The 22,291-nt window shown below is 46.0% G+C and overlaps 1 protein-coding gene across 7 annotated transcripts in view; it reads left to right on the top strand.

The window, feature by feature from the left end:
• Nucleotides 1–22,291, top strand: part of UBAC2 (UBA domain containing 2) — a 258,006-nt gene that overhangs the window by 222,610 nt on the left and 13,105 nt on the right. For all 7 annotated transcript variants that reach the window (XM_086709033.1, XM_086709026.1, XM_086709063.1 and 4 more), the window contains one exon: nucleotides 21,087–21,209. In XM_086709033.1, the coding sequence (XP_086565159.1) occupies nucleotides 21,087–21,209 (123 nt within the window). The remainder of the gene's footprint in view (nucleotides 1–21,086; nucleotides 21,210–22,291) is intronic.

Genomic DNA, 22,291 nt, shown 5'->3' with positions numbered 1-22,291 from the left:
CTATCAGCCAAAACCTCATACCTCATCTTTCTTCGCCATTCTGTGAGCCAGAGCAGTGAGTGGGCTCTTCATTTCTTGTCTCCATCTTTACCTTCTGGGGTATGAGAGAGGATACTGTTCTCTCCTGCCATCTCTCTAGCTCCTGCCTTCACTAGGTGTGAGAATTAGGTCTGCAGGCCTCACACTGGTCTGGAGAAGTGAGATCGAGTGTGGCATCCGGTGTCCCATTGGAGATGTCAGTCCCAGAGTCTGTATCTGGGGTAGAAGAAGGGGCCACTTATTAACAGGCTGAGTCCACTGGTGAAAGAGGGAAGCACAGGTTGTTCCCCAGAGATGTATTTGAACTTGAGATGACTCTGAAGCATACAACAAAGATACCTGCGATGTATCTGTGTGTTAAATGTGGAGAACAGACCTCCCTCTTAGAGAGGTCAGAACTGGAGGTATAGATCTGGAGTCAGCTCTGTAGGGTCGAGAGATGAAAGCAAGGTGCTAGATGAGTTCTTTAAGAGAATTACGTCCACGATGAACATAGGCTATAGACGAAGCTTTGTATGTAGCAAGAGGAAGAGCTGGATCCTTCAAGGAAACAGAAGGAAGAATGAAAAGTATGGGAACTCAGAATAATCAGTGTCCCAAAAATGAAGTCATTGCGAGTATAAATATATTCCAGGCAGAACGGGCAGAGCTGTGAGGGAGAGAAAGACATAGGGTACCATTCTGAGGGTACGATTCTGAGGTTTCTGGTTTAGGTAATGGGATATAATAGATCGATGACAGCACCATTTCACCATCATCTGAAGAGCAGATTTGGGGGAAATAGATCTACTGAGGTGCCTTCAGTATGCCTGGACTCCCTGTCAGGTAGCTGTGGACCTTGTACTCATGAGCAAGCTGGGGAAGTTACATTGCTCAGCTGGGCGTCCCCAGGCACATTTTTGTGCATGAAGTTTCTCAGACAAAATTGTCAGGATCGGCATCTTTTGGGGGAGGGGTGGCGAAGGACAAAGGGTGGCTGAATAGCAGTTATGAAGAAGGTCTGAGCCAGCCTTACAGAGAGCTGTGGAACAGAGAGAGCCCCAGATCCGGCCCAGGAGCTGAACCATGGAACCTCCACCGGTCAGTCACTGGGTACAGATTGCAGGTCTCGGGCCAACTGGCTGTCAGATGGACACCATCCACAGAGGGCGCATCCCTGGAGAGGCGTCAGCTGCCGGCACCCCCACAGCAGGAGGGTGGAGCCTTCAGTCCTGGGGGAGGTGCGGGCTCGGGGGGTGGGGGGGAGGGGGGGGCGGACCAAAGTATCCACCCCCTGTGCCGTTTGCATCCTCCTGGTTCACGTAGTAAGTTCTTGGAGCGGCTCTTCCAGAGTCCAGCAATGCTCTTTTCCCAGGAGAAACCTTCAAGAGGAGTGTTAGCAGGACATACTTCACCCCCTTCTGCTGCAGCTGGTCTCCAGGCCACACTGGTCATCGTCTCCCTCCACTACTTCCCATTCCACTCTCAGCTGAAAGGCACACTTGGTGAAGTGACATGGAGCCTCATCCCTGTGGGGTCTGAGTCCCTGTCACCATGCCTTTCTCGGGCTGTGTCTGCTGCCCTTGTCTGTCTATTTACTGTAAACCTTGGGGCAAGGGAGTACCAAGTGATGTCCTAGTGCAGCACCTGGTGCTGCACATATTTTTCCCTCCCACTTTTTGTCCCCCTGTCTATGCCTTTTCCTGAGGATTAGGGCTAATTAATCCTGCCATGGTGGTGATCTATTTCCTTGCCTGCTGGTCTTTTGGCACACAAGCCCAGAATGACTGGGCCACAGCTGTAACTCCAGATGTAATGGCCTCTTACTGTGTCCCTGGTGGAAGCATTCCACTCCTGGGCGGCACATTCTCTAAACCCACTGAGTCTAGAGTTTCAGGGGCAGGAAGCCGGATTCCCAAGTGGGTCACTGGGTAAGAGGGTAATCAGGGTTCCATCCCCTCCTGTCTCTTATTTCCAAGATCCAACTGTTGGGGACGCAGCCCTGGATAGCGATTGTTGATTTAGGGTCTGCACTGTATGCTGGGGCCAAGAGTGCTGTCCTTGTGGGGCATCCTCTCCAAACTGGCATTTCACTTACACCTTCAACTGGCTGTCTCATTGATCTGGCAAGGTGGCAGCTCCCAGGTCATATGATACGTGAGGATCACTGCATCCCGTGGTCTTTTTGCTGCTGTGCATACTTTGTTGTAAGTGGCCTTGTGGTCTGATGTGATGTTAGTTGGAACCCTGGTCAGTAGATGAAACTTCTGTAAACCCCACAGATAGTGATGCTGGTTGACAGAAAAGGCAGACAGACCTATAACCTGAATATGTGTCGATTTCAGTTAAGATTTGCTGCCTTTGGGGCGCCTGGGTGGCTCAGTCGGTTAAGCGGCCGAGTTCGGCTCAGGTCATGATCTCGCGGTCCGTGAGTTCGAGCCCCGTGTCAGGCTCTGTGCTGACAGCTAAGAGCCTGGCGCCTGTTTCGGATTCTGTGTCTCCCTCTCTCTGACCCTCCCCTGTTCATGCTCTGTCTCTCCCTGTCGCAAAAATAAATAAAACGTTAAAAAAAAAAAATTAAAAAAAAAAAAAAAAGATTTGCTGCCTTTATTATAGTTGCTCAAGCTGCCATAACCGAGTACCACAGACTGAGTGGTTTAAACAACAGAAAATTTTTTTTCTTATTGTTCTGGAAACTAGAAGTCCAAGGACAAGGTGCTGGAAGTTTGGTATTTGGAGTGGATTCTCCCTGGCTTGCAGATGGCAACCTTCCTATTCTGTCCTCATGTGGCCTTGCCCCAGAGTATGCGTGCTCCTGGCATCTCTTCTTATGAGGACATGAGTCCTGTTGGATCAGGGTCCAACCCTTAGGACCTCATTTAACCTTAATTACCTCTGTAAAAGCCCTGTCTCCAAATACAGTCACATGGGGGATTAGGAACTTCAACTATGAATTTGGGGGTGGGCACATTCCAGAGAGAAGGGCCCGGTGCAGTCAGTCTCGCACTGACTGTTGCTTCTTCTCGAGGGATGGTGTATGAGGGCTTGGTGTTGGTGTCTGTTGCCGTCAGTAGCTGGTTCACCCTTGAAGCGAGACAGGGCCTCTATCTCTGCCCTCATGGCCTCTGTGTCCACGTGCCAACCCTGGGGTGGCCGGTGATAGAGGCTGGCTCATGTCTGTTGGCTGAGTCACTCTGTCCCCCTCTTCTGTGGAGGAGGTTTCTGATAGATAAGACTTCAGCATTATTTTGGAATGTTTATTTCAGTGTATTCATTTTTATTTCTTTTGCCTTGTTCTGTCATATTTCCTCTCACTGCCTGGCAGTGGCTTAGTGCTCTCTGTCACCCACCCCCTGTGGGCCTCACTTGGCTCTGGGGTTAGAGTCGGTCGGTCATTGCTGGAAACTCTGAGCAAGACTGGTGGGTACTCTGTGGGCACAAGCGAAGTGAAAAACATGTCCTTTCCCTTAACGAATTTGTGATCAACTTCAGGGAGCTTGGGCAGACAGACTGAATGAGATAAAACCCGGGAACAACGGTACACTGGCCTGAGTTCCCGGAGCGGTAAGCTGTCTGAGAAGAAGTGCCGTCAGTGCAGCCTGAGACTGTGTGGGTTCAGGGCCTGGAAGGATCAGCAGGACTGGGTGGGCTGACACAAGGCAGATTATCCCCTGAGCAGAGGACTAGCATGCACATGATAGAGGCCTCTTGACTGAGGCGTGGAGGGCACATAGAGAGAAATGGGAAGTCATGCTGCACTTGTAATGGAGGGAGGGCTGTTTACACCTGACAGCAGATTTGGGTTTTGACATAGGAGGCTGTGAAAAGCAGTTTAGCTGGTAGTAAAGGTAGACAGTGTTCTAGAAAAATCCATCTTCTTGCAGTGCATATGGTGGAAGGGAGAAAGGGGAGAGCAGGGAGGAGGAGACAGATAGGAGGCCATCTTGAAATTCAGCTCTGTGAGCGCCACGGCCAGGATGAGGGTAGTCTCCTCATTGAGCTCTTCTGACTCCCTCTTGTTGCCTGAGGCTCAGTCATCCCAGTAGGGGACCCCCAGTCCCTCCAGTCCACCCCACTAAGCTCCAGCTCAGATCTAGATTAGGACCAGACTCTTCTCTCCTGGGCTCCACACCTAAACCTCCCACCACCTACTGGGCATCTCCACTCACATGCTCCACAGGCACCTGATGGCCTTCCATTTCTTTGCTGAACTGGCTTCTCCTCCTCACTCCTTCCCCTCACAGAGAGCACCATCACCTGCCCAAAGACCTGAGCCAGGACATCTAGCTTCACCCGAGAGAAGGAAAGCTGTCACTCCCTCTCTGCATCCCACCTGGAGTCTTGCCACGATCACCTCCCTGTCCCCACCCAGGCCCCCCCCCCCCCACTCGTTCCCCAGAGTGATCTCTTTGACGCCACCAATCTGTTTTGCTCCACCCAACTCCTTCTGAAGCCCTTTATGGCTTTTAAGGTCATTAACACTCATTACCCAGAGCCCTTCCATGGCCTCCCTCGGCCCCACACGCAGCCTTAGGGTAACCTTGCTCAGCTGCTTGCAGTGTGTCAGAGCCCCACTGTTTCTCACTGCCTGCCTTCACTTCTGCCCCTCGCTCTGCCTACAACAGCATCCCCATGCCAGCTTCCCCACCCCAGCACACACACAAGGTCTGCCTGCCTAACTCCTTTTACCCCCGTGTCCCTTGCAGATATCACCTTCTCTGGGAAACCTGTTGAGCCTCCCCTGTCGGCTCTGATTATCCTCTCTCTGTTCCTACAGCCTCTGGGTGTCTCTTTCATGGCGCTCAACCTCACTCTTGGGTGACTTCCCTGTCTCTACCAGTAGTGTGTCTCAGGGGTGGGTGGAGACTTTTTCTTTGTATCTCCAGTATGTGAATAATGCTTGGCACATGTTGGGAACTCACATATTTAGGGAATTAATGACTAAATACGTGTATAATCAGTATTTACAGAATTAATGTACTGAGGCCAGCTGAATACAGGTGAATAGTCAGGGTTGGAAAGTATACAAATAACCTCTAAGAGGACAAGTGTGAAGCAAACCATTAAAGACACCCTGACACAGGGTGTCTGGGTGGCTCAGTCGGTTAAGCATCCAACTCTTGATTTTGGCTCAGGTCCTGGTCTCGTGTTTCATTAGTTTGAGCCCTGGATGGGGCTCTGCTGACAGCTCGGAGCCTGCCTGGGATTCTCTCTCCCTGTCCCTCCACCCCTCCTAGGCTCGTGTGTGTGCTCTCTCTCTCAAAAAATAAAATAAACTTTAAAAAAATAAATAAATAAAAATGTGACTCACTTATTAAAAAAAAAAGATATCCTGAGATCCATGTGCCCAGAGCACAGAGAGGAGAGGAAGAAGGAAAGCATTTCCAGGGAGGTGAGGAGAAAACCAGAGAGAAGACAGTGTTTGAGGGGTCATGGGAGAGTGGGTGTTCAGATTCAGGTGCCACCCACCCCCACCCCTGCAAATTAAAAGCCAAGCAGAGGGGCATCTGGGTGGCTCAGTCAGTTGAGCATCCAACTTCAGCTCAGGCCATGATCTCACGGTCTGTGGGTTCAAGCCCCACATCAGGCTCTGTGCTGACAGCTCAGAGCCTGGAGCCTGCTTCAGATTCTGTGTCTTCCTCTCTCTCTGTGTCCCTCCCCCACTCGTGCTCTCTTTCTCCCAAAAATAAACTTTTTTTTTTTAATTTTTTTTAAAAATCCAAGCAGAGATAGAAAAAGACCATGAGGGGCGCCTGGGTGGCGCAGTCGGTTAAGCGTCCGACTTCAGCCAGGTCACGATCTCGCGGTCCGTGAGTTCGAGCCCCGTGTCAGGCTCTGGGCTGATGGCTCAGAGCCTGGAGCCTGTTTCCGATTCTGTGTCTCCCTCTCTCTCTGCCCCTCCCCCGTTCATGCTCTGTCTCTCTCTGTCCCAAAAATAAATAAACGTTGAAAAAAAAAAAAAAAGACCACGAGACTCAGAAAGAATTGGTTCACTTTTGAAAGGAGTGTCCTTGGGAATGCAGCCCAGAGCAGCCACCTGTGGATTGGAGAAACAGCATCCCTTCCGTCTGATCCACTGGCCTAATTCCGGGACACAGCTGTGGTCATCACAGCTCCATTCGCCCAAGTTTACACCACTGAAAACGCTTTTAGAATGCTCTGTAGCGTCTACAGATTGCACGGCTCTAAAGGACAACGAACAGTGGGGAGACTATAGACCTTGCTTCATCTAAAGATTGAGACCCGAGCACTCAGGGGGTCAATGTGTAGTGTCCTTACGTCCTTACGATGTGATCTTTCTGGACCCTGCCATGGTGGTTACTGCCAAAAAGCCCCTGGATGATGGTCTCGAGGACTTGTAGCTGTGATTGCTGAGTTCACCACATGGTAAGGCCCCAGTCCTTCCTTGTGGTTCTCCTTGCCCCCCACACCATAGCCTTCCCACTTCTGCGTGCATCCGTGTGGGCCAGGGTGTTAGGTCCGCCGTGACTCCACTCTCAGATTCTCTCCTCTCCCCCTGCACCACAGAGGCGCTGGCCGTGTGGCTGGTGACAGCTCCTAGTCATTTTGGTACCTGCAGCTGCAGATCATTTTTCCATTCGGGGCCATCACATAACTTTTCACAAGTTTGTCTTTTATTCATTCATCCAATAGTAGGGTGAACTCTTGAAGGCCAGGAGCTGTGTGTTTTACGTATTTTTGTCTCTCTTGGTCCTACTGGAGCGTGTAGCCCCGAGGGACTAAAGGACACTCCTCTGACCCTTAAGAGGTCTGCAGCTCCACCAGGAGAGGGTAGATGACTCAGTCCCAGGTGCTGAGCTACTGCTGGAATTTGTATGCAGCAAAGCGAGAGTCCTGACCTCCCTGTGTGGCTGAGGGAATCTTGAAGACACCCACTTTCAGGTAGGCGTTTCAGGCCCAGGGAACCTTGTGAGAAATCAGAGGGGCTCAAAACAGCTGGGGGAGCAAAAAGCTATTGCATTTGCCTGAGCACAGGTTTCCCTAAGAGGCAGTGAAAGGTGAGGCTGGGGAGAATGCAGAGGCCGAGAGAGAGGGGGTCTTGGGCCACATGAAAAGTTATTTTTCCTTTTGTTCTAGAAGTAATGAGTCCATGAAGCCTTTTAAGCAGGAGAGCAGGTTAGGGGTTTTTTTGTTTTGTTTTTGTTTTTGTTTTTAATGTTTATGTTTGAGAGGGAGAGAGAGAGAGTGCGAGTAGGGCAGGGGCAGAGAGAGAGGAAGACATGGAATCCGAAGCAGGCTCCAGGCTCCAAGCTGTCGGCACAGAGCCCGACTCGGGACTCCAGCTCACAAACCGCGAGACCATGACCCGAGCCAAAGTCGGACGCTCAACTGAGCCACCCAGGCGCCCCTAGGTTTGTTTTTAAGGAGGATTATTTGGGCCAAAATATGAGCGATCAGTGGAAGAGGTGATGCTGGAGGAAGAAGACCAGCGGGGAGGTGATGAGGACTCTGTGTTTTCAGGGTATTCATGGTGGCGAAACAGAGCAGCCTCACTGAATGCTAGTGAATGGCCACAGTCAAGCTTTACAGGGCCTCTGTGCGTTCACACCTCCAGGGAAGTCACTGAAATTCCTACAGTCGTGAGCATCTGAACAGGGTTGCTGCACGTGTCCCCATGGCTTTTGGCCTTATCGTTCCCTCTCTGCAGTCATGAGAGAAGAAACCCACGTGCTCACAATAGAAAATCCTCGGAATGTAAATGAAGGAGCAAGGAATTTGCAGTTAAGGGATCAGCCCTGGGTGACAGGAAGCTCTGTACACTACCTAATAGCGTTGTCATGAGAATAAAGTAATTTCTACAAAATTACTTCACATACCAGAAAGATCTATCAGATATTAGTTGTTATGATCTTATTCATTGGACCACTGCTTTCTGGCTCTCAGGAAGTTTGGAGAGAGAGTTCTGATTCAGCAGCTAAGCTGATAGTTCCAACTCTTAAAAACTTGGAACCTTGGGGCTCCTGGGTGGCTCAGTCGGTTAAACGTCCGACTTCGGCTCAGGTCATGATCTCGTGGTCCGTGAATTCGAGCCCTGCATCGGGCTCTGTGCTGACAGCTCAGAGCCTGGAGCCCGTTTCAGATTCTGTGTCTCCCTCTCTCTGACCCTCCCCTGTTCATGCTCTGTCTGTCTCTGTCTCAAAAATAAATAAACGTTAAAAAAAAAAAAACAAAAACTTGGACCCTTTAGAACAAGAGTCAATAGGCCATGGCCCCTGGGCCAAACCCAAAGCTAAGAATGGTTTTTGCATTTTCACTGGTTCTGTAAGTACCTGCATAGTGTCTTCAGTTTTGCCTCTGGGTCTTCAAAGCCTAAAACATTTACTGTCTGACCTGTCATTAAAAGCAAACAAACAAACAGACAAAAAACTTTGCTAGCCCACTGCTCTAGAAGATCACGTAGCCAATAGCTTTCAAAGCAAAGTTTTACCAAAAAGTCTTCGTTCTGTCTGGATCTTGATCGTCTGTTATTTGTGTGACCACCATTTTCTCTCTTGGCTGATGATGATAATGCCATTATATGCCACAATGTAAACTTGGTGATTGAACTTTCCAGAAGGTACCTCTGTAAAATCTCCATTTCCCTTAGAAGCAGAGTTAAGGTGAGGCCCGCTATGAATGCATCATGCTTGGTGGAAGCCAAGTGGGAGTTTTGTCAGCAACACAATGGAGTCAGTCAGTTGGCACTAATTTCTTCATTAGCTCTTCACTTCTTTTGGCTTCCAGTGTTTCCTGGATGATTAGCACCTCTGTTTTCAGTAACAAGCAGTCTGTTTGACCTGCAAGGAGGGAAGATGTTGGTGCCTACAGCAGCTCCCCATTATTCACTCATGCGTTTCAGTTATTTTCGTGGTGTTCAGTTAAACTGAACTAGATACATTCTCTCACCCTCGCTTAGTTACCTTTTGTGGCTGTGAAAATTGTTTCTCTCGTTATTCACCCCAGCGACAGTTGTTAGGTAACATCTAACATATGCGTTATTATGACTCATATCTGCCTTGTAAATCATGGTAGTTTCTATCATTAATCAAGTATTTTTAATTTAGTAAAATATATTTAGTTTATTAAAAGTGCTCTCAAGTTCTCAATGTGTTTTTTAAGTTTTAATAGCTTTATGGAGGTCGACTTCACATACATTATGATTCATCTACTTAAAGTATACAATTCAGTGATTTTTAGTACATGCACAGAGTTGTACAACCATCACCACATTCAAGTTGAGACCATTTTTTTTACCCCAAAAAGAAACTGCCCAGTAGAAGTCACTTGCCAATCTTCCCATATCCCTAGGCCTAGGCATATTTGGTAGTCTGTTCTCTATAGATTTGCCTATTCTGGGGGTGCCTGACTCGGTCAGTCAGTAGAACATGAGACTCTTGATCTCAGGGTCATGAGTTCAAGCCCCATGTTGGGGGCAGAGTTTACTTAATAAAAAAAAAAAAAAAAAAATTTGCCTATTCTGGACAGTTCATACACTATCTGGTCCTTTGTGACCAGCTCATCCATATTGCAGTATGCATGCTTGATGTGTTTAAATAGCAGGACCCAGGGGCGCTTGGGTGGCGCAGTCGGTTAAGCGTCCGACTTCAGCCAGGTCACGATCTCGCGGTCCTTGAGTTCGAGCCCCGCGTCAGGCTCTGGGCTGATGGTTCAGAGCCTGGAGCCTGTTTCCGATTCTGTGTCTCCCTCTCTCTCTGCCCCTCCCCCGTTCATGCTCTGTCTCTCTCTGTCTCAAAAATAAATAAACGTTAAAAAAAATTTAAATAAATAAATAAATAAATAAATAAATAAATAAATAAATAAATAGCAGGACCCATCTAGTAGACCTTTATGCTGGTAGGTGCCATCTCATCGAATGAGTTTCTGTCATTGCCCCTTCATCTGGCTGGGTCTCTAAGCTTCTTACTCATCTCTTGGCCCCACCAGCACTACAGTTTCCATTAACACTTACTTTCCACAAAATATATTTAGTAGTCCAGCCAGGCTCTGGGGAGTGTCACAGTGACCAAGACAGCATGATCCTTCCTCTCCCTGAGCTGAGAGTAGAACAAAGACAATTATAATAAAATGTCATGAGCACTCTTATAGGAGAAGCACCTAGCCTCACCTGTGGGGCTTAAATAGTTTCTGGAGGAGGAACATGCTACATGGAGCCCTGAAAACTGTATACCTGTACCTTCACATGTGTGTGAGAATGTGTGTGTGTGTGTGTGTGTGTGTGTGTGTGTGTGTGTGTGTGTGTGTGTGTGTGTATGCAGCTGAGGGGTCCACCTTGAATCCAGAGGGAGCAAGTTCTCAGCCTAGATGAACCCAGGCCACTTTAAAGACAGCATGTGGTATACTTCTCAGCACTTTTCCTTTTTAGCTTTGCTCTTTCACTTTTTGGTGCAATTTGATTTAAAAACCATTCTTGTAAGGTTGCTGTGCTGCCTTGTCAACCAAGCAATCTAATCAGTTAGAGCTAGTTCTTTTATGACTTTTTTCTTTTATGAGTATGAAGTGTACAGCATCAGGTGTAGGATAAGTTACTAGGGCTTAGCTGATAAAAATCTGCAAATTAAATGAAAATTAGGTGCAAGAACTCTATTTTCAAGTGAAATTAAAGCTAAGCTGTTGATGTCAATCTGTACCTCCTTGCAGAAACTGCTGTCATGGTTTTGGTGTTCTTCTAGCTGATCACACTGACCTTTTTGACAAAATTCAGAAGAGAAAGATAGGATCAAGCCAAATTCTAATCCCTTTCCAAGACTGACTCATTAAGTGACCTCGAGAAAATCATTTCTATTTTCCATTCTGCCTTGTGTCTTCATGAGAAAGAAGAATGTGGGACAGTCTCATGATGACATACTCAGTATTTTGGAGAGAGAAAAGGTATCAGCAATCCTAGTCTTTTTTATAACTTTTTTCTTTTATCTCTATCAATCACTTTTTTAGACCACAAATGAATTTAGAGATGAACCCTGAAGCAGACATAATGTTAAGCAGGGGCATATTAGAAAAATCATCCTCCTAATCATTTGACAAATTTTTCTTCCCTCAAGAAAGCCATCCCCTTGGGTTTTTGAAACCAGAAAATGATTCTAGTCAGGAAGGATCCTTGGGGTACCCAGAAGGTTCTCAGGAAAAATCCTTCTGATATCTTGAAAGGGCTTGAATTTCATGGAACCCACTCCAGGTTCAGACCCAGCAGCCTGATTCTGCGGGTGACAGATGTGGTTTTGTGAATAAAGTAGCAGGAGCCCAGGAATTTCCAGAGTGGTGAGTAATGACTCTCATCTGAGATCATAACATAGATGAGTGATACTGAGATTTTTTTAAATCGTACTTTTTAAAATGATAGAGATTTATGCACGCATTTATGGAGGCTGGATTCCCAGGGTGGAAGGACGCTGGGCAACAGGCATAGTTGGTGGCTCAAAGCATGGGCTCTGGGCTGGGAGCGATTCTCTGCATGGGCTTTCCTCACTCGGAGACTGTCCACACTGCAGTTCTGGTAGGTGTGGTTGCTCAAGGAGCTCACAGTTCATTCCAGGTCCTTGATCAGTACGGTGACACTCGAGAGTAGTACAGGAGAGTATAAAATGGAGGCCCTTGACCAGTGTCTGTCTGCCCAGGAATCCCTCCTGCAGCAGCTCTGGCAGGTGGCCAATGGGCTCACTTTGAGTGAGAACTGCTTGGCTTCAAGATATTCTTTAATATATTGATTAGGAAGAGGCAACTCATAATTAGTTTAAGGATCATTTAGTCCAGCTTCCCATTTTACAGATGAGGAAACTTAGACTCTATTATGTTCTCTAAAATTGGCAACTTGACTGAGTTCTCTGGAAGTTGAGCAGAGAGAGAGAGAGAGAGAACAGTAAGGACTTGGATTGTCAACAAAGAGGCCAGTTACAGACACAAAACAAGGGCTGGGCACTGTACAGACTGCTGGGGGGAGGATAGAGGGACCAGGGGAGGGCGTTTCAGGGACAGACACACTTTGAGCAGACATTGTCTCAAAGAACACTGAGTGGAGGGAACATGCAGGAGAGAGTAGGAAATAATTTAGGATGGGTCTGGTTTTGGAGGACCTTCAAACAGGACAGAATAGTTGAAATATGATACAGTAAGATTTTCAGTTGAAGCAGTGGCATTGTGAAAATAAGGAAGTTTCACCTGGTGTACCAATTGGAGGGGAGCAGCATTGGTGACAGTGATGTCACTCACCTGCCTGGGTGCATATTGGATGGGTCGAAGTTGGTGACAGTGATGTCACTCACCTGCCAGGCTGTGTGTTTTGGATGGGGTAGCAGTTGGTGACAGTGATGTCACTTACCTGCCCGGCTGCGCATATTGGACGGGGTCAAAGTTGGTGACAGTGATGTCACTCACCTGCCAGATCGTGTGTTTTGGATGGGGTCAAAGTTGGTGACAGTGATGTCACTCACCTGCCCAGCTGTGTGTTTTGGATGGGGTCAAAGTTGGTGACAGTGATGTCATCCAAGAGGCTGTTGGCTTAATCTCAGTGGAACAACAAGGATTTAAAAGTGGCAGATCCCCTCTGAAGGAAAAATCAGCATACTTGAGAACTGGCTGGGTTTTCTGTACAAAGAAGAGAGTTGGGTCCAAGAGTTACCAGGCTTTCAGGATGCGACGCTAGCATTAGGAGGGACGGTTGCCGCCCGCCCTGGCTCACAGCTCGTTGAAGGACAGGCAGGGGAGCGAGAGGTGATCACTGAAGACATGAAAATGGATGGCTTCTCTGTGGAGGTAAATGTAGAAAGAGGGGAAATCTTGAGTAACACCCAATCTCATTTTTAATAATGAGTTTCACCTCTTCTATCAAAATACTTACGGTAACAAGCACCAGCACTAATTTTAATTTTGACTTTTACTTAATAATTTTTGTTGAGAACTTAAGTGAAGGATTAAAAATAATGACCAGAACTTCTGCAGACAAAGAAGGGGGAAAACAAGAGCTAGAATGCAGAGGTGAGTAATTTCCATACCGAAAGATGCTTTTAGTCCTGTGTTCAAGGAAGCCTCACTGAAGTCCTTGCCCTGTGCGGCCCTTACCGTAACTTGTGCTTGGTGCTCTCAAGCATGTAAATAAAACTAAGAGAAAACTCGTACAACAAGAGCTAGATGTCCTCTTCCTGCGCCAGATGTGCCCGGGGTGTGAGGGGGGGACGTGTTGTCTCCCTCATACTGCCCTCACCACTGCCTCCTCCTCCCAGCCCAGGTGGAGCGTTCTCATGCTCTGCCAAAATCAGACCCCCCACCCCGCAGAAAGCTGGGGACAGCTCTGATCCTGGCTTTCCCTGGAGGAAAAGGTGTCCATCCGAAGAGAGGGGTCGGCACACCGGCCTTCGGAAATGATGCCGGGCTGAGCACTCCCAGGCCACACCGGACCCTTGCCGTGGAGGGCAGGCAGCAGGGCGGACGGCCGAGCCGAATTCGGATCCTGCTGTTCTGCTTCCCAAGTCCTCCCCCTGCCCCGTCGGGAGCCTTGCTTTGTGGCAGCAGAGGGAGAATACGTCTCTTGAGTTTGCAGCTAAAGTTGAAACTAACTGTTGTTAAAACTGTACCCGCGTCTCAGGACAAGTAAGAGTGGCTGGGGTGGGAGCCCGGGGCCTCCTGAGAGAAATATCACTGTGTGGAACACACAAGACCTGGGGCGCACGTCTGGTGGCTCGGCGGCTCGTGCCCCAGGGACGTCGCTCCTCACAGGCCTTCCTGATGGCAGCCCCTCCCCTCACTGGGGAAGTGCCCTCACTGACACCCAGGCTGACACCCCTGGGCCTGCCCCCCCACCCCGACCTGAGAACGTGGCGGGCAGTGAGGCCAGGGCAAGAACAGAAGGGGGAGATGGGCAGAAAGGAGCGTACCTCAGGAACTTCTGCCTTCTGAGCCAGAGGCTCTGGAAACTGAGCAGAACGATGTGTTTTGTCTCCTGATCTTACTAGTGTGGAAAGTGCTCTCTGTTTTGCTGAGAAGAGTGGTATGAAATGAAGTATCTGAGCCCCCAAAACTGGTCAATAGCATAAACCACAAAGAAAAAGGAAAACCAAGAGCTGTGAAACTAGCCTGGGATTTTGTGCAAGTTTTCATCGAGTGTCTCTCCCTCCAGCTTGTTATTTTTCCCAACACCTGCTAAGACTGCTTGCTGCTGGACAGCACGGGAAGACACTAACACACTGTGGGCAGACGCAGGGGGGTGACACCGTAACACAATGTGGACAGGCTCAGGGGTGTAGCACTTCGGTTAAGCATCCACCTTCAGCTCAGGGCTCATGAGTTCAAGCGCCGCATCGGGCTCTGTGCTGACAGCTCAGAGTCCGGAGCCTGCTTTGAATTCTCTGTCTCGCTCTGTCTCTGCCCTTCCCCCGCTCACGCTCTCTGTCTCTGTCTCTCTCAAAAATATTTTTTAAAAAAAAGGCCAAAGTAACATGTAACAGAATTGAATGCAGGAGCCAATACGAGATTCCAACTATCTTCTGTTAGGTCCGACCTTTAAAAGATTCGCAGCAAAAGAAAACAGTGGTTTTCTTTTTGTGAATTGATTTCTTTTTTCATGTCCCTAAAGAATGTATCAGCCCTCATAGAAAACAGGTTTTGGAACACATTGTTATTTTTTGTAAAAATACATTACCTTAGCAAGTGATAAGTTTGTGATTGTTATTAATGAGTTAGTAAATATTTTAAGACTGATGAAAAGGCAACGGGGAACCATTGAAGGGTTTTTAAGTAAAAGAGTGACATGATGAGATTTGTATCTTAGGAAACTGCTGTTGGTGCAAGTGTGAAATAAGGCAGCGAAAGTGGGGTGGAGAGAAATGAATGGAGTCAAAGACACTGAGGAGTTACAGTTGACAGAGCCTAGTGGTCTGCCTTCTGCAAGTGGGTGGGGTGGGTATTGACGTCATTCCCCAGGATTGGGGACACAGGCAGAGGGGTGGGATTGAAGGTGAGTGTTATTTGGGACATGTGTCATTTAAAAGTTTTTTTTAATGTTTATTTTAATTTGAGAGAGAGAGAGTATGAGCGGGGGAGGGGCGGAGAGAGAGAGATACAGAATCCGAAGCAGGCTCCGGGCTCTGAGCTGTCAGCACAGAGCCCGATGTGGGGCTCAAGCCCACGAACCGTGAGGTCGTGACCTGAGCTGAAGTCAGAGGCTTAACCGGCTGAACCACCCGGGCGTCCCAAGGGACGTGTCATTTTAGATGTCTCTGAAACATCTGAGTGGAAGTGTCCAGGCAACAGTTGGGTATGTGGCTGTGGGGTGCACTAAAGCCCTAGGAATGCACAAGCACCTAGGGACAGAACGTGGAAAGAGAAGTAATCCTAAACAGAACCTTAAGGGGCACTTGTATTTAAAGGATATAAGCAGGAGAAGATGGCTCGGAGAGAAGAGAGAAGGCCTGACTAGAGAGCTAGAAAGTCCAAGAAAGTGGGGTGCCACAGGAGCCGAGGAGGGAATGGCTGTAGGGTTCAGTCCCTCTGGGGTTTCCGGAAGGAAGCAGAAGTGGCTCCGTTGGGTCAAGCAAAGGGTGTAATTGGTACCCTGCAAGAAAAAGGAAAAAACTAATGGATAGAAGACCAGACTGAGCTTCTAGAAAGCAGGGCGTTGTCTTCTCTTCCTGGCCTCTTTGCCTAAGGTACTAGCAGGTACATTAGCAGACACTAGTCAGTTCTGTTGACTTTACCTTCACTGGTGCTACTAAAACAGACTGGTCTTTTCTGTCCTTGAACCTCACGGTAGGTCATCCCCATTGTAAATTGCTCACATTAAATGAATAGGTGTTTCCTGAGCATCTGTGGTAGAACTTCCCAGCCACTGGGTTATGGTCACAGATGGGCTGAGATATTGATCCCCTCAGCCCACAGGGCAGCTGGTGGCAAGCAGCTTTGGCTGTCTGTCCTGTGTGTCATGCAGATCGATCTCTGTGTGCCATGGAAAGTCTCGGTCTGTAACAGGGTTAGTAATTCCTTGTATGGGTGCCGCCTCACCTGTCTACCTGAGGCAGACGTCACCTCACAGTGTCATCACTCTCCCTGCTGAACCCACACCCTTCCTCTGAATCTTCCTGACACCAGTCCCCAGGCAGCTACAGACAGCACAGTAGAGAGAGGTGGTCCCGCTGCCTGTTTTACTCTTCAAAACCCAGCACACCGGTAAAGCCTTTCAGATCACCAAAGGATGCATTTTTTTTTTTCCCAGTGACCAACCTTTTTTTATTTTTCTTTTTTGAGAGAGAAGGTATGCCCTCACACATAGTGGGGGAAGGGCAGAAGGAAAGAGGGAGCCCTACGTGGGGCTCCATCTCACGACTGTGAGATCGTGACCCGAGCCGAAATCACAAATGAGACACTTAACCAACTGAGCCACCAAGGCGCCCCATCCAGTGACCAGCCTTTTTTAAAATAAGATGATGATGCTTCTGGAAAGAATTTTAATTGTTCTAAACCATCACACTGACAATGTCCACTCTGTAATTGGTCTTCATTTTGCTCTTTGACAAAACACCTCCTTGGCTGGAGAATTGAGTTTAGGCTACACTGAGCCTAGAGCTGTGCCAGCCACCTAGGAAGGTCGTAGGGAGTTCCATTCTTACCCCATCGCAACCCTGTAGGATCCCACAGTCGAGTTGGGAAGACCAGAAGTAACACTGTAAGACATAATGCAAATATTAGATGGTAGTAATAGCCAATATATAATAAACTTTTAGAAGTTCTCAGACTGTGTTTTAAATGCTTTACTTGTATTAACTCATTTATTTCTTATAATATCATTATGAGATAAGTGCAGTTATTATTTCCATCTTACAGATGTGAAAACTGAGGCTCAGAGAAATTTTGTTTTAAACTAAGGCCTAAGGTAAGTGGCAGAGCTGGGATTTAAACCCAGGTAATTTGGCTTTAGAGACCGCGCTCAGTCACTCAGCTTCCTCTGCCTTTTTGCTCCTCTGTCATGACTCCTTAGCACCGCTTTGCCCCTTGAAGAAGGTGTAAACCTATGCTCAGCGCCCTGTTTTTGAACAGGTTGACAGTGGTTCTCCTCTCCATTGTTGAGATCATCCTCATCCTTTAAAATTCAACTGAACCCCCATCCTCTTTGAAGTTTGACCCCCATGCTTCACCCTGCACCTTCCGAGCCCTTTAGCTGATGCCACTCAGCTTCCTTCTTAATTATATACCACCTTGCCTCCTGATTTTTCCCATTTCTGCATGTCTTGCCCTCCCCTGAGGAGGGCATGGGCCCCACATGCACCTGGCTCGTGCCCTCCCTTGGGAGCTGCCCACAGAAAGCCACTAGTGCGCTCCTTCAACCCAGCTTCTCAGTGTAGACGCTTCTCAGTATACACACCACCTGATCATCCCATCCTGAAACCTGCCAAAGCCTTTAGAGGTGCGGTTCTATTCCATGTGATGTCCACTTAATAAAACGTTACAAACTTTACTGTTCTCGACTGGAAAGTTAGTCTTTTTTTTTTTTTTTACAAGAAATTTTATTTGAAAATCTCCTTACCAACTAATAACAGATATTTCATAAAACGGTTGTTCAAAATGCAAGCTGTTTCCTTTTTCCTCTTTTAAATATGTGGTTATTGCTTTTGAAGAAGACAAAGTGAAGGAAATGTTTCCTGTTTGTAGAAGCTCATAGTTAACCTGCATCGAGAGCAGATTAGTGTCAAAACATCCTAGAGCCTAGAGCTCCTGTAACTTTCTGCTTTTTAAGCACTTTTTCACCATCACAGGAGCAGAGGGATTAGGGTTCAGTTTTGCTTTGCTGCTCTTCCACTGTCACTCCCTTTGAAGAAATAAGACGTTGCAGTTTCAACCAAAGGTTCATTGCCCTTCGCGCTGTCCTGCAGCCGGCAGGTGGTGTCTAAGGCCTGTGCCTGCTTGTGTCTATAGCACATTTTTGTGGTAGAGTACCTCAACCTAGACACTATGGGCATTTTGGTCCAGACCATTCTTTGTGGTGGAGTCTGTCCTGAGCATTATAGGACGTCCCTGCAGCATCCCTGCTCGCTACACACAGCAGCACTACCATCTTGTCCCCCACCTCCCAGCCCCTACCAAAAATGCCCCTAAGACATTTCCACATACTGCCTGGGGAGCAAAATCACCACTGGTATATATCCACAAAATAGTTTAAATAGTATACTGTTCTGGGGTGCCTGGGTGGCTCAGTCGGTTGAGCGTCCGACTTCGGCTCAGGTCATGATCTCGCGGTCTGTGAGTTCCAGCGCCACGTGGGGCTCTGTGCTGACCGCTCAGAGCCTGAGCCTGTTTCAGATTCTGTGTCTCCCTCTCTCTCTGACCCTCCCCCATTCATGCTCTGTCTCTCTCTGTCTCAGAAATAAATAAACATAAAATTTTTTTTTAAATGTGAATATAAGTGGATCTACACAGCTCAAATCCATGTTCAAGGCTTAGCTATACATTATTCATTTCTCTCTTGAGTCATTTATTTTTTCTCATTGATTCTTTATATATTCTGGTTATTGGTTATTATAGATATAGATACACACACATCTGTGTCTACACACACACACACACACACATACATATATATATATATATACACACACACACACACATCCACATCTTCTTTATCTTTTCATCTATCAGTGGACACTGGGCTGCTTCCATAATTTAGCTATTATAAATAATGCTACTATAAACATAGAAGTTCATGTATCCCTTTGAGTTAGTGATTTTGTATTTTTTGGGTAAATACCCAGTAGTGTAATTACTGGATCGTAAGGTAGTTCTATTTTTAACTTTGAGGAACCTCCATACTATTTTGCACAGTGGTTGTACCAATTTGTAGTGCACGAGGGTTCCTTTTTCTCCACATCCTTACCAACACTTGTTTCTTGTGTTTTTGATTTCAGCCATTCTGACAGGTGTGAGGTGATATCTCACTGTAGTTTTGATTTGCATATCCCTGGTGATGAGTAATGCTGAACATCTTTTCATGTGTCTATTGATCATCTGTATGTTTTCCTTGGAGAAATTTCTCTTCATGCCTTGTGCCCATTTTTTAATTGTCTTTTGGGTGTTGGGTTGTATTAGTTCTTAATACTACCACTTTATTGGATATGTCATTTGTAAATATCTTCTCCCATTCAGTTGGTTGCCTTTTAGTTTTGTTGATTGTTTTCTTCGTTGTGCAGAAGGTTGTTTTTGATATAGTCCCAACAGTTTATTTTTGCTTTTATTTCCCTTGCCTCAGGAGACATACCTAGAAAAATGTTGCTGCAGCCAGTGTCAGAGAAATTACTGCCTATGCTCTCTTCTAGGATTTTTATGATTTCAAGTCTCACATTTAGGTCTTTAATCCATTTTGAGTTTATTTTTGTGTATGGAGTAAGAAAATGGTCCAGTTTCATTCTTTTGCATATAGCTGAACGATTTTCCCAGCACCATTTGTTGAAGAGATTGCCTTTTTCCCGTCATATATTCTTAACTCCTTTGTCAAAGATTAATTGACTATATAACTTTGGGTTCATTTCTGGGCTTTCTATTCTGTTCCGTTGATCTATGTGTCCATTTTTGTGCTGGTACTATACTGTTTTGATTACTACAGCTTTGTAATAGCACTTGAAGTATGAAACTGTGATGCCTCCAGTTTTGTTCGGTTTTGTTTCGTTTTGTTTTTCAAGATTGCTTTGACTATTTGGGGTCTTGCGTGGTTCCATACAAATTTTAGGATTGTTTGGTCTAGTTCTGTGAAAAATGCCATTGGTAGTTTGATAGGGATTGCATTAAATATGTAGATTGCTATGGGTAGTATGGACATGTTAACAATATTTGTTCTTCCAATCCATGAGCATAGAATGTCCTTCCATTTATTGGTGTAATCTAAATCTTTAAGTTTATTTTTTCAATAAACTTATTTTTGTATATGGTATGAAGTAAAGTCTAATTTTATCTTTTTCCATGTAGCCATGTGTCCCATTGCTGTTTATTAAATGATGTGTCCTCTTCCTGCTGACTTGTAATGTCTCCTTTATCATAGACCAAGTGCCAGTGCTTTTGATTCCTAAACACTAAGGATCTAATCCTTCTATTTATTTTACACACTGAGCCTTGCTTATGATGGGTTTTTTCCTCGTGGGTTTTGAATTTGGAATTCTAGGTATTTCCCAACTGGAGTTTTAGCTATAAATCCCATGTAATCCCAGGGTAAGAGAGGGGCCCTCTAGAGTAATTTTACATTTGCTTTTGCTTGGCTCCTTAGATATATCCCAACTCTATCCCGGAACCAATTCTTGTGTCAGTTTTGATGGGTTTTTAAAACACATTTTTCATGTAACTTCAACCTCAGATTTCTCATTTCTTATTTCTTAATTCTCAGGCAGGCCAAGATTACTGCCCTCTCCCTCAGAGAGACTACCTTTCGGGTTTGTTTTTTCTCATCTTCTCTTTCACTGAGGGTGTTGTTGCCATTTGAGGGTTGTGCCTCTACATAGGTAATAAGCTCAGAGTCACTACCTCTTTCATACTCGAGGTCTCAGCACCTGAACCCAAATAGGTGATGAAACCCAAGTGGTTCTAGGTTAGCAGGATGTGCTCGCCCATACAGCCCCACCCCTGGCAGCTTGCTTGCTTACTGTTCTGGTTTTCCAGCACTTGTTTTGGGGATCTTGGGGCCTCCATTTGTTCCTTCTATGTTCAACTACGCATGTGAAATATTCTTTTATTTTGTCTAGCATTTTTAGATGTTCATAGTAGGAAAATTTTCATGCTGTCTTAGTCTGTAATTTTTCCTAAATCTAGAAATAGAGAAGATATAAATTGATAAAATATTGGCAGATAGCTAAAAACATGGGTTTTTATTTTATTTTATTTTATTTTATTTTATTTTATTTTATTTTATTTTATTTTATTTTACTATAGCGGTGTGATGCTGTAGGGTTTGGACAGCTTGCATTCAGCAGACCAGTCTTTTATTTCCCAGTCTCTACATGTGACCTCATGGTAAGAAAAGGCACTTCCAAGCATTAATAAGATGGTTCTCTTCTGTGTCTGATGATTGTGTATTGGTCTCTTTTTAGGGAGGAATGATCAATTGGAATCGTCTTTTCCCTCCTTTACGTCAGCGACGAAATGTAAACTATCAGGACGATCGGCGGTCTGAACAACAAGCATCTCCTCCTCTAGAGGTTTCTGAGGAACAGGTAATCAGTAACACTGGTACTTACCCTAAACCTGTGTTTCAAATTTAAAAAGAGTTTTGGTGAACAAGACTTGAAAGAAATAAAGCATATGAATGCAAAAATTTTGAGAACAGTTAAACCACTGCTAACAGTGATGACACTTGGTCCTTTATTAGCTACTGAGGGTCTTACAAGTTTGAGGAAGGCATAATTTGAAAAAAAAAATGCATTGTGATCACTTATTTTGAAATCTATAATACTTTATACATATAAGAAACTACTGAGGTTTGTTCTCTGTAAGGGGTAGGAGACAACAGGACTAGAGGACAGGAGGGGTGGTGCTTCTCTGAGAGAACCTTTTGTATGGTTTTGACTTAGGAATCAGGTTAATGTTTCACAATGTTTCACAGAAAACAATTCAACAATAGGGAGTGCTGTAAAACTAAAAAGAAATAAAAGATCCAACTGTATTTTAAATAAATAACATAGGAGAGAGGGAAAAAATTAATTTTGTAACTTTTGAACATAGCATGCCCTCATTCTAAAGAAAAAAAAAAGGATTGCAAAGAAATCTTAAGCTCATCCTAGGTTTATTTTCACAGGAGTATGAGTATAGCAATTCTGAAATTATGTTGGTTGTATTATAGATTTAAGCAGATGAGGAAATAGGTTGATCTTACTGTAGAAGAAGGATAATACAAATACAGAAAAGGGAGAGCAAGGAAGAACCCTGTAGGGTAGGATTGGAATTAGAGGTATCAGCATAAACTCATGATTTAATAAGAGTGTGTGTGTGTGTGTGTGTGTGTGTGTGTGTGTGTGTGTACATGTGTTTTAGCTCTGTCAACCTAAAGGAATCAGTGGCATCCCAGTAACACTGACCACACCTGCTGCCCAGATCTCATCTCCAAATATGTTGGCCCACTGACAGAAACAAGCTTCTTGAGAGAAATGGTGGGTCCCAGGCCCAGGGTTGGGAAGGAACAAGATGACCCTGGACCACCATGCAAGGAATTAAGGAAGTACTCTCATAACTAAGGGTTCAGGTCCCAAGGACACCAGAGCCAGCTTGAGGGTGTCCCAGTGACCAAATCTGGGACATC

Source organism: Puma concolor, chromosome A1 (assembly GCF_028749965.1).
Source record: "Puma concolor isolate L17-30 chromosome A1, mPumCon1.1.hap2, whole genome shotgun sequence".
In the NCBI taxonomy this organism is placed as follows: domain Eukaryota; kingdom Metazoa; phylum Chordata; class Mammalia; order Carnivora; family Felidae; genus Puma; species Puma concolor.
Note: the sequence above shows the minus strand (reverse complement) of the source record. Positions and strands in the feature narration are given on the sequence as shown.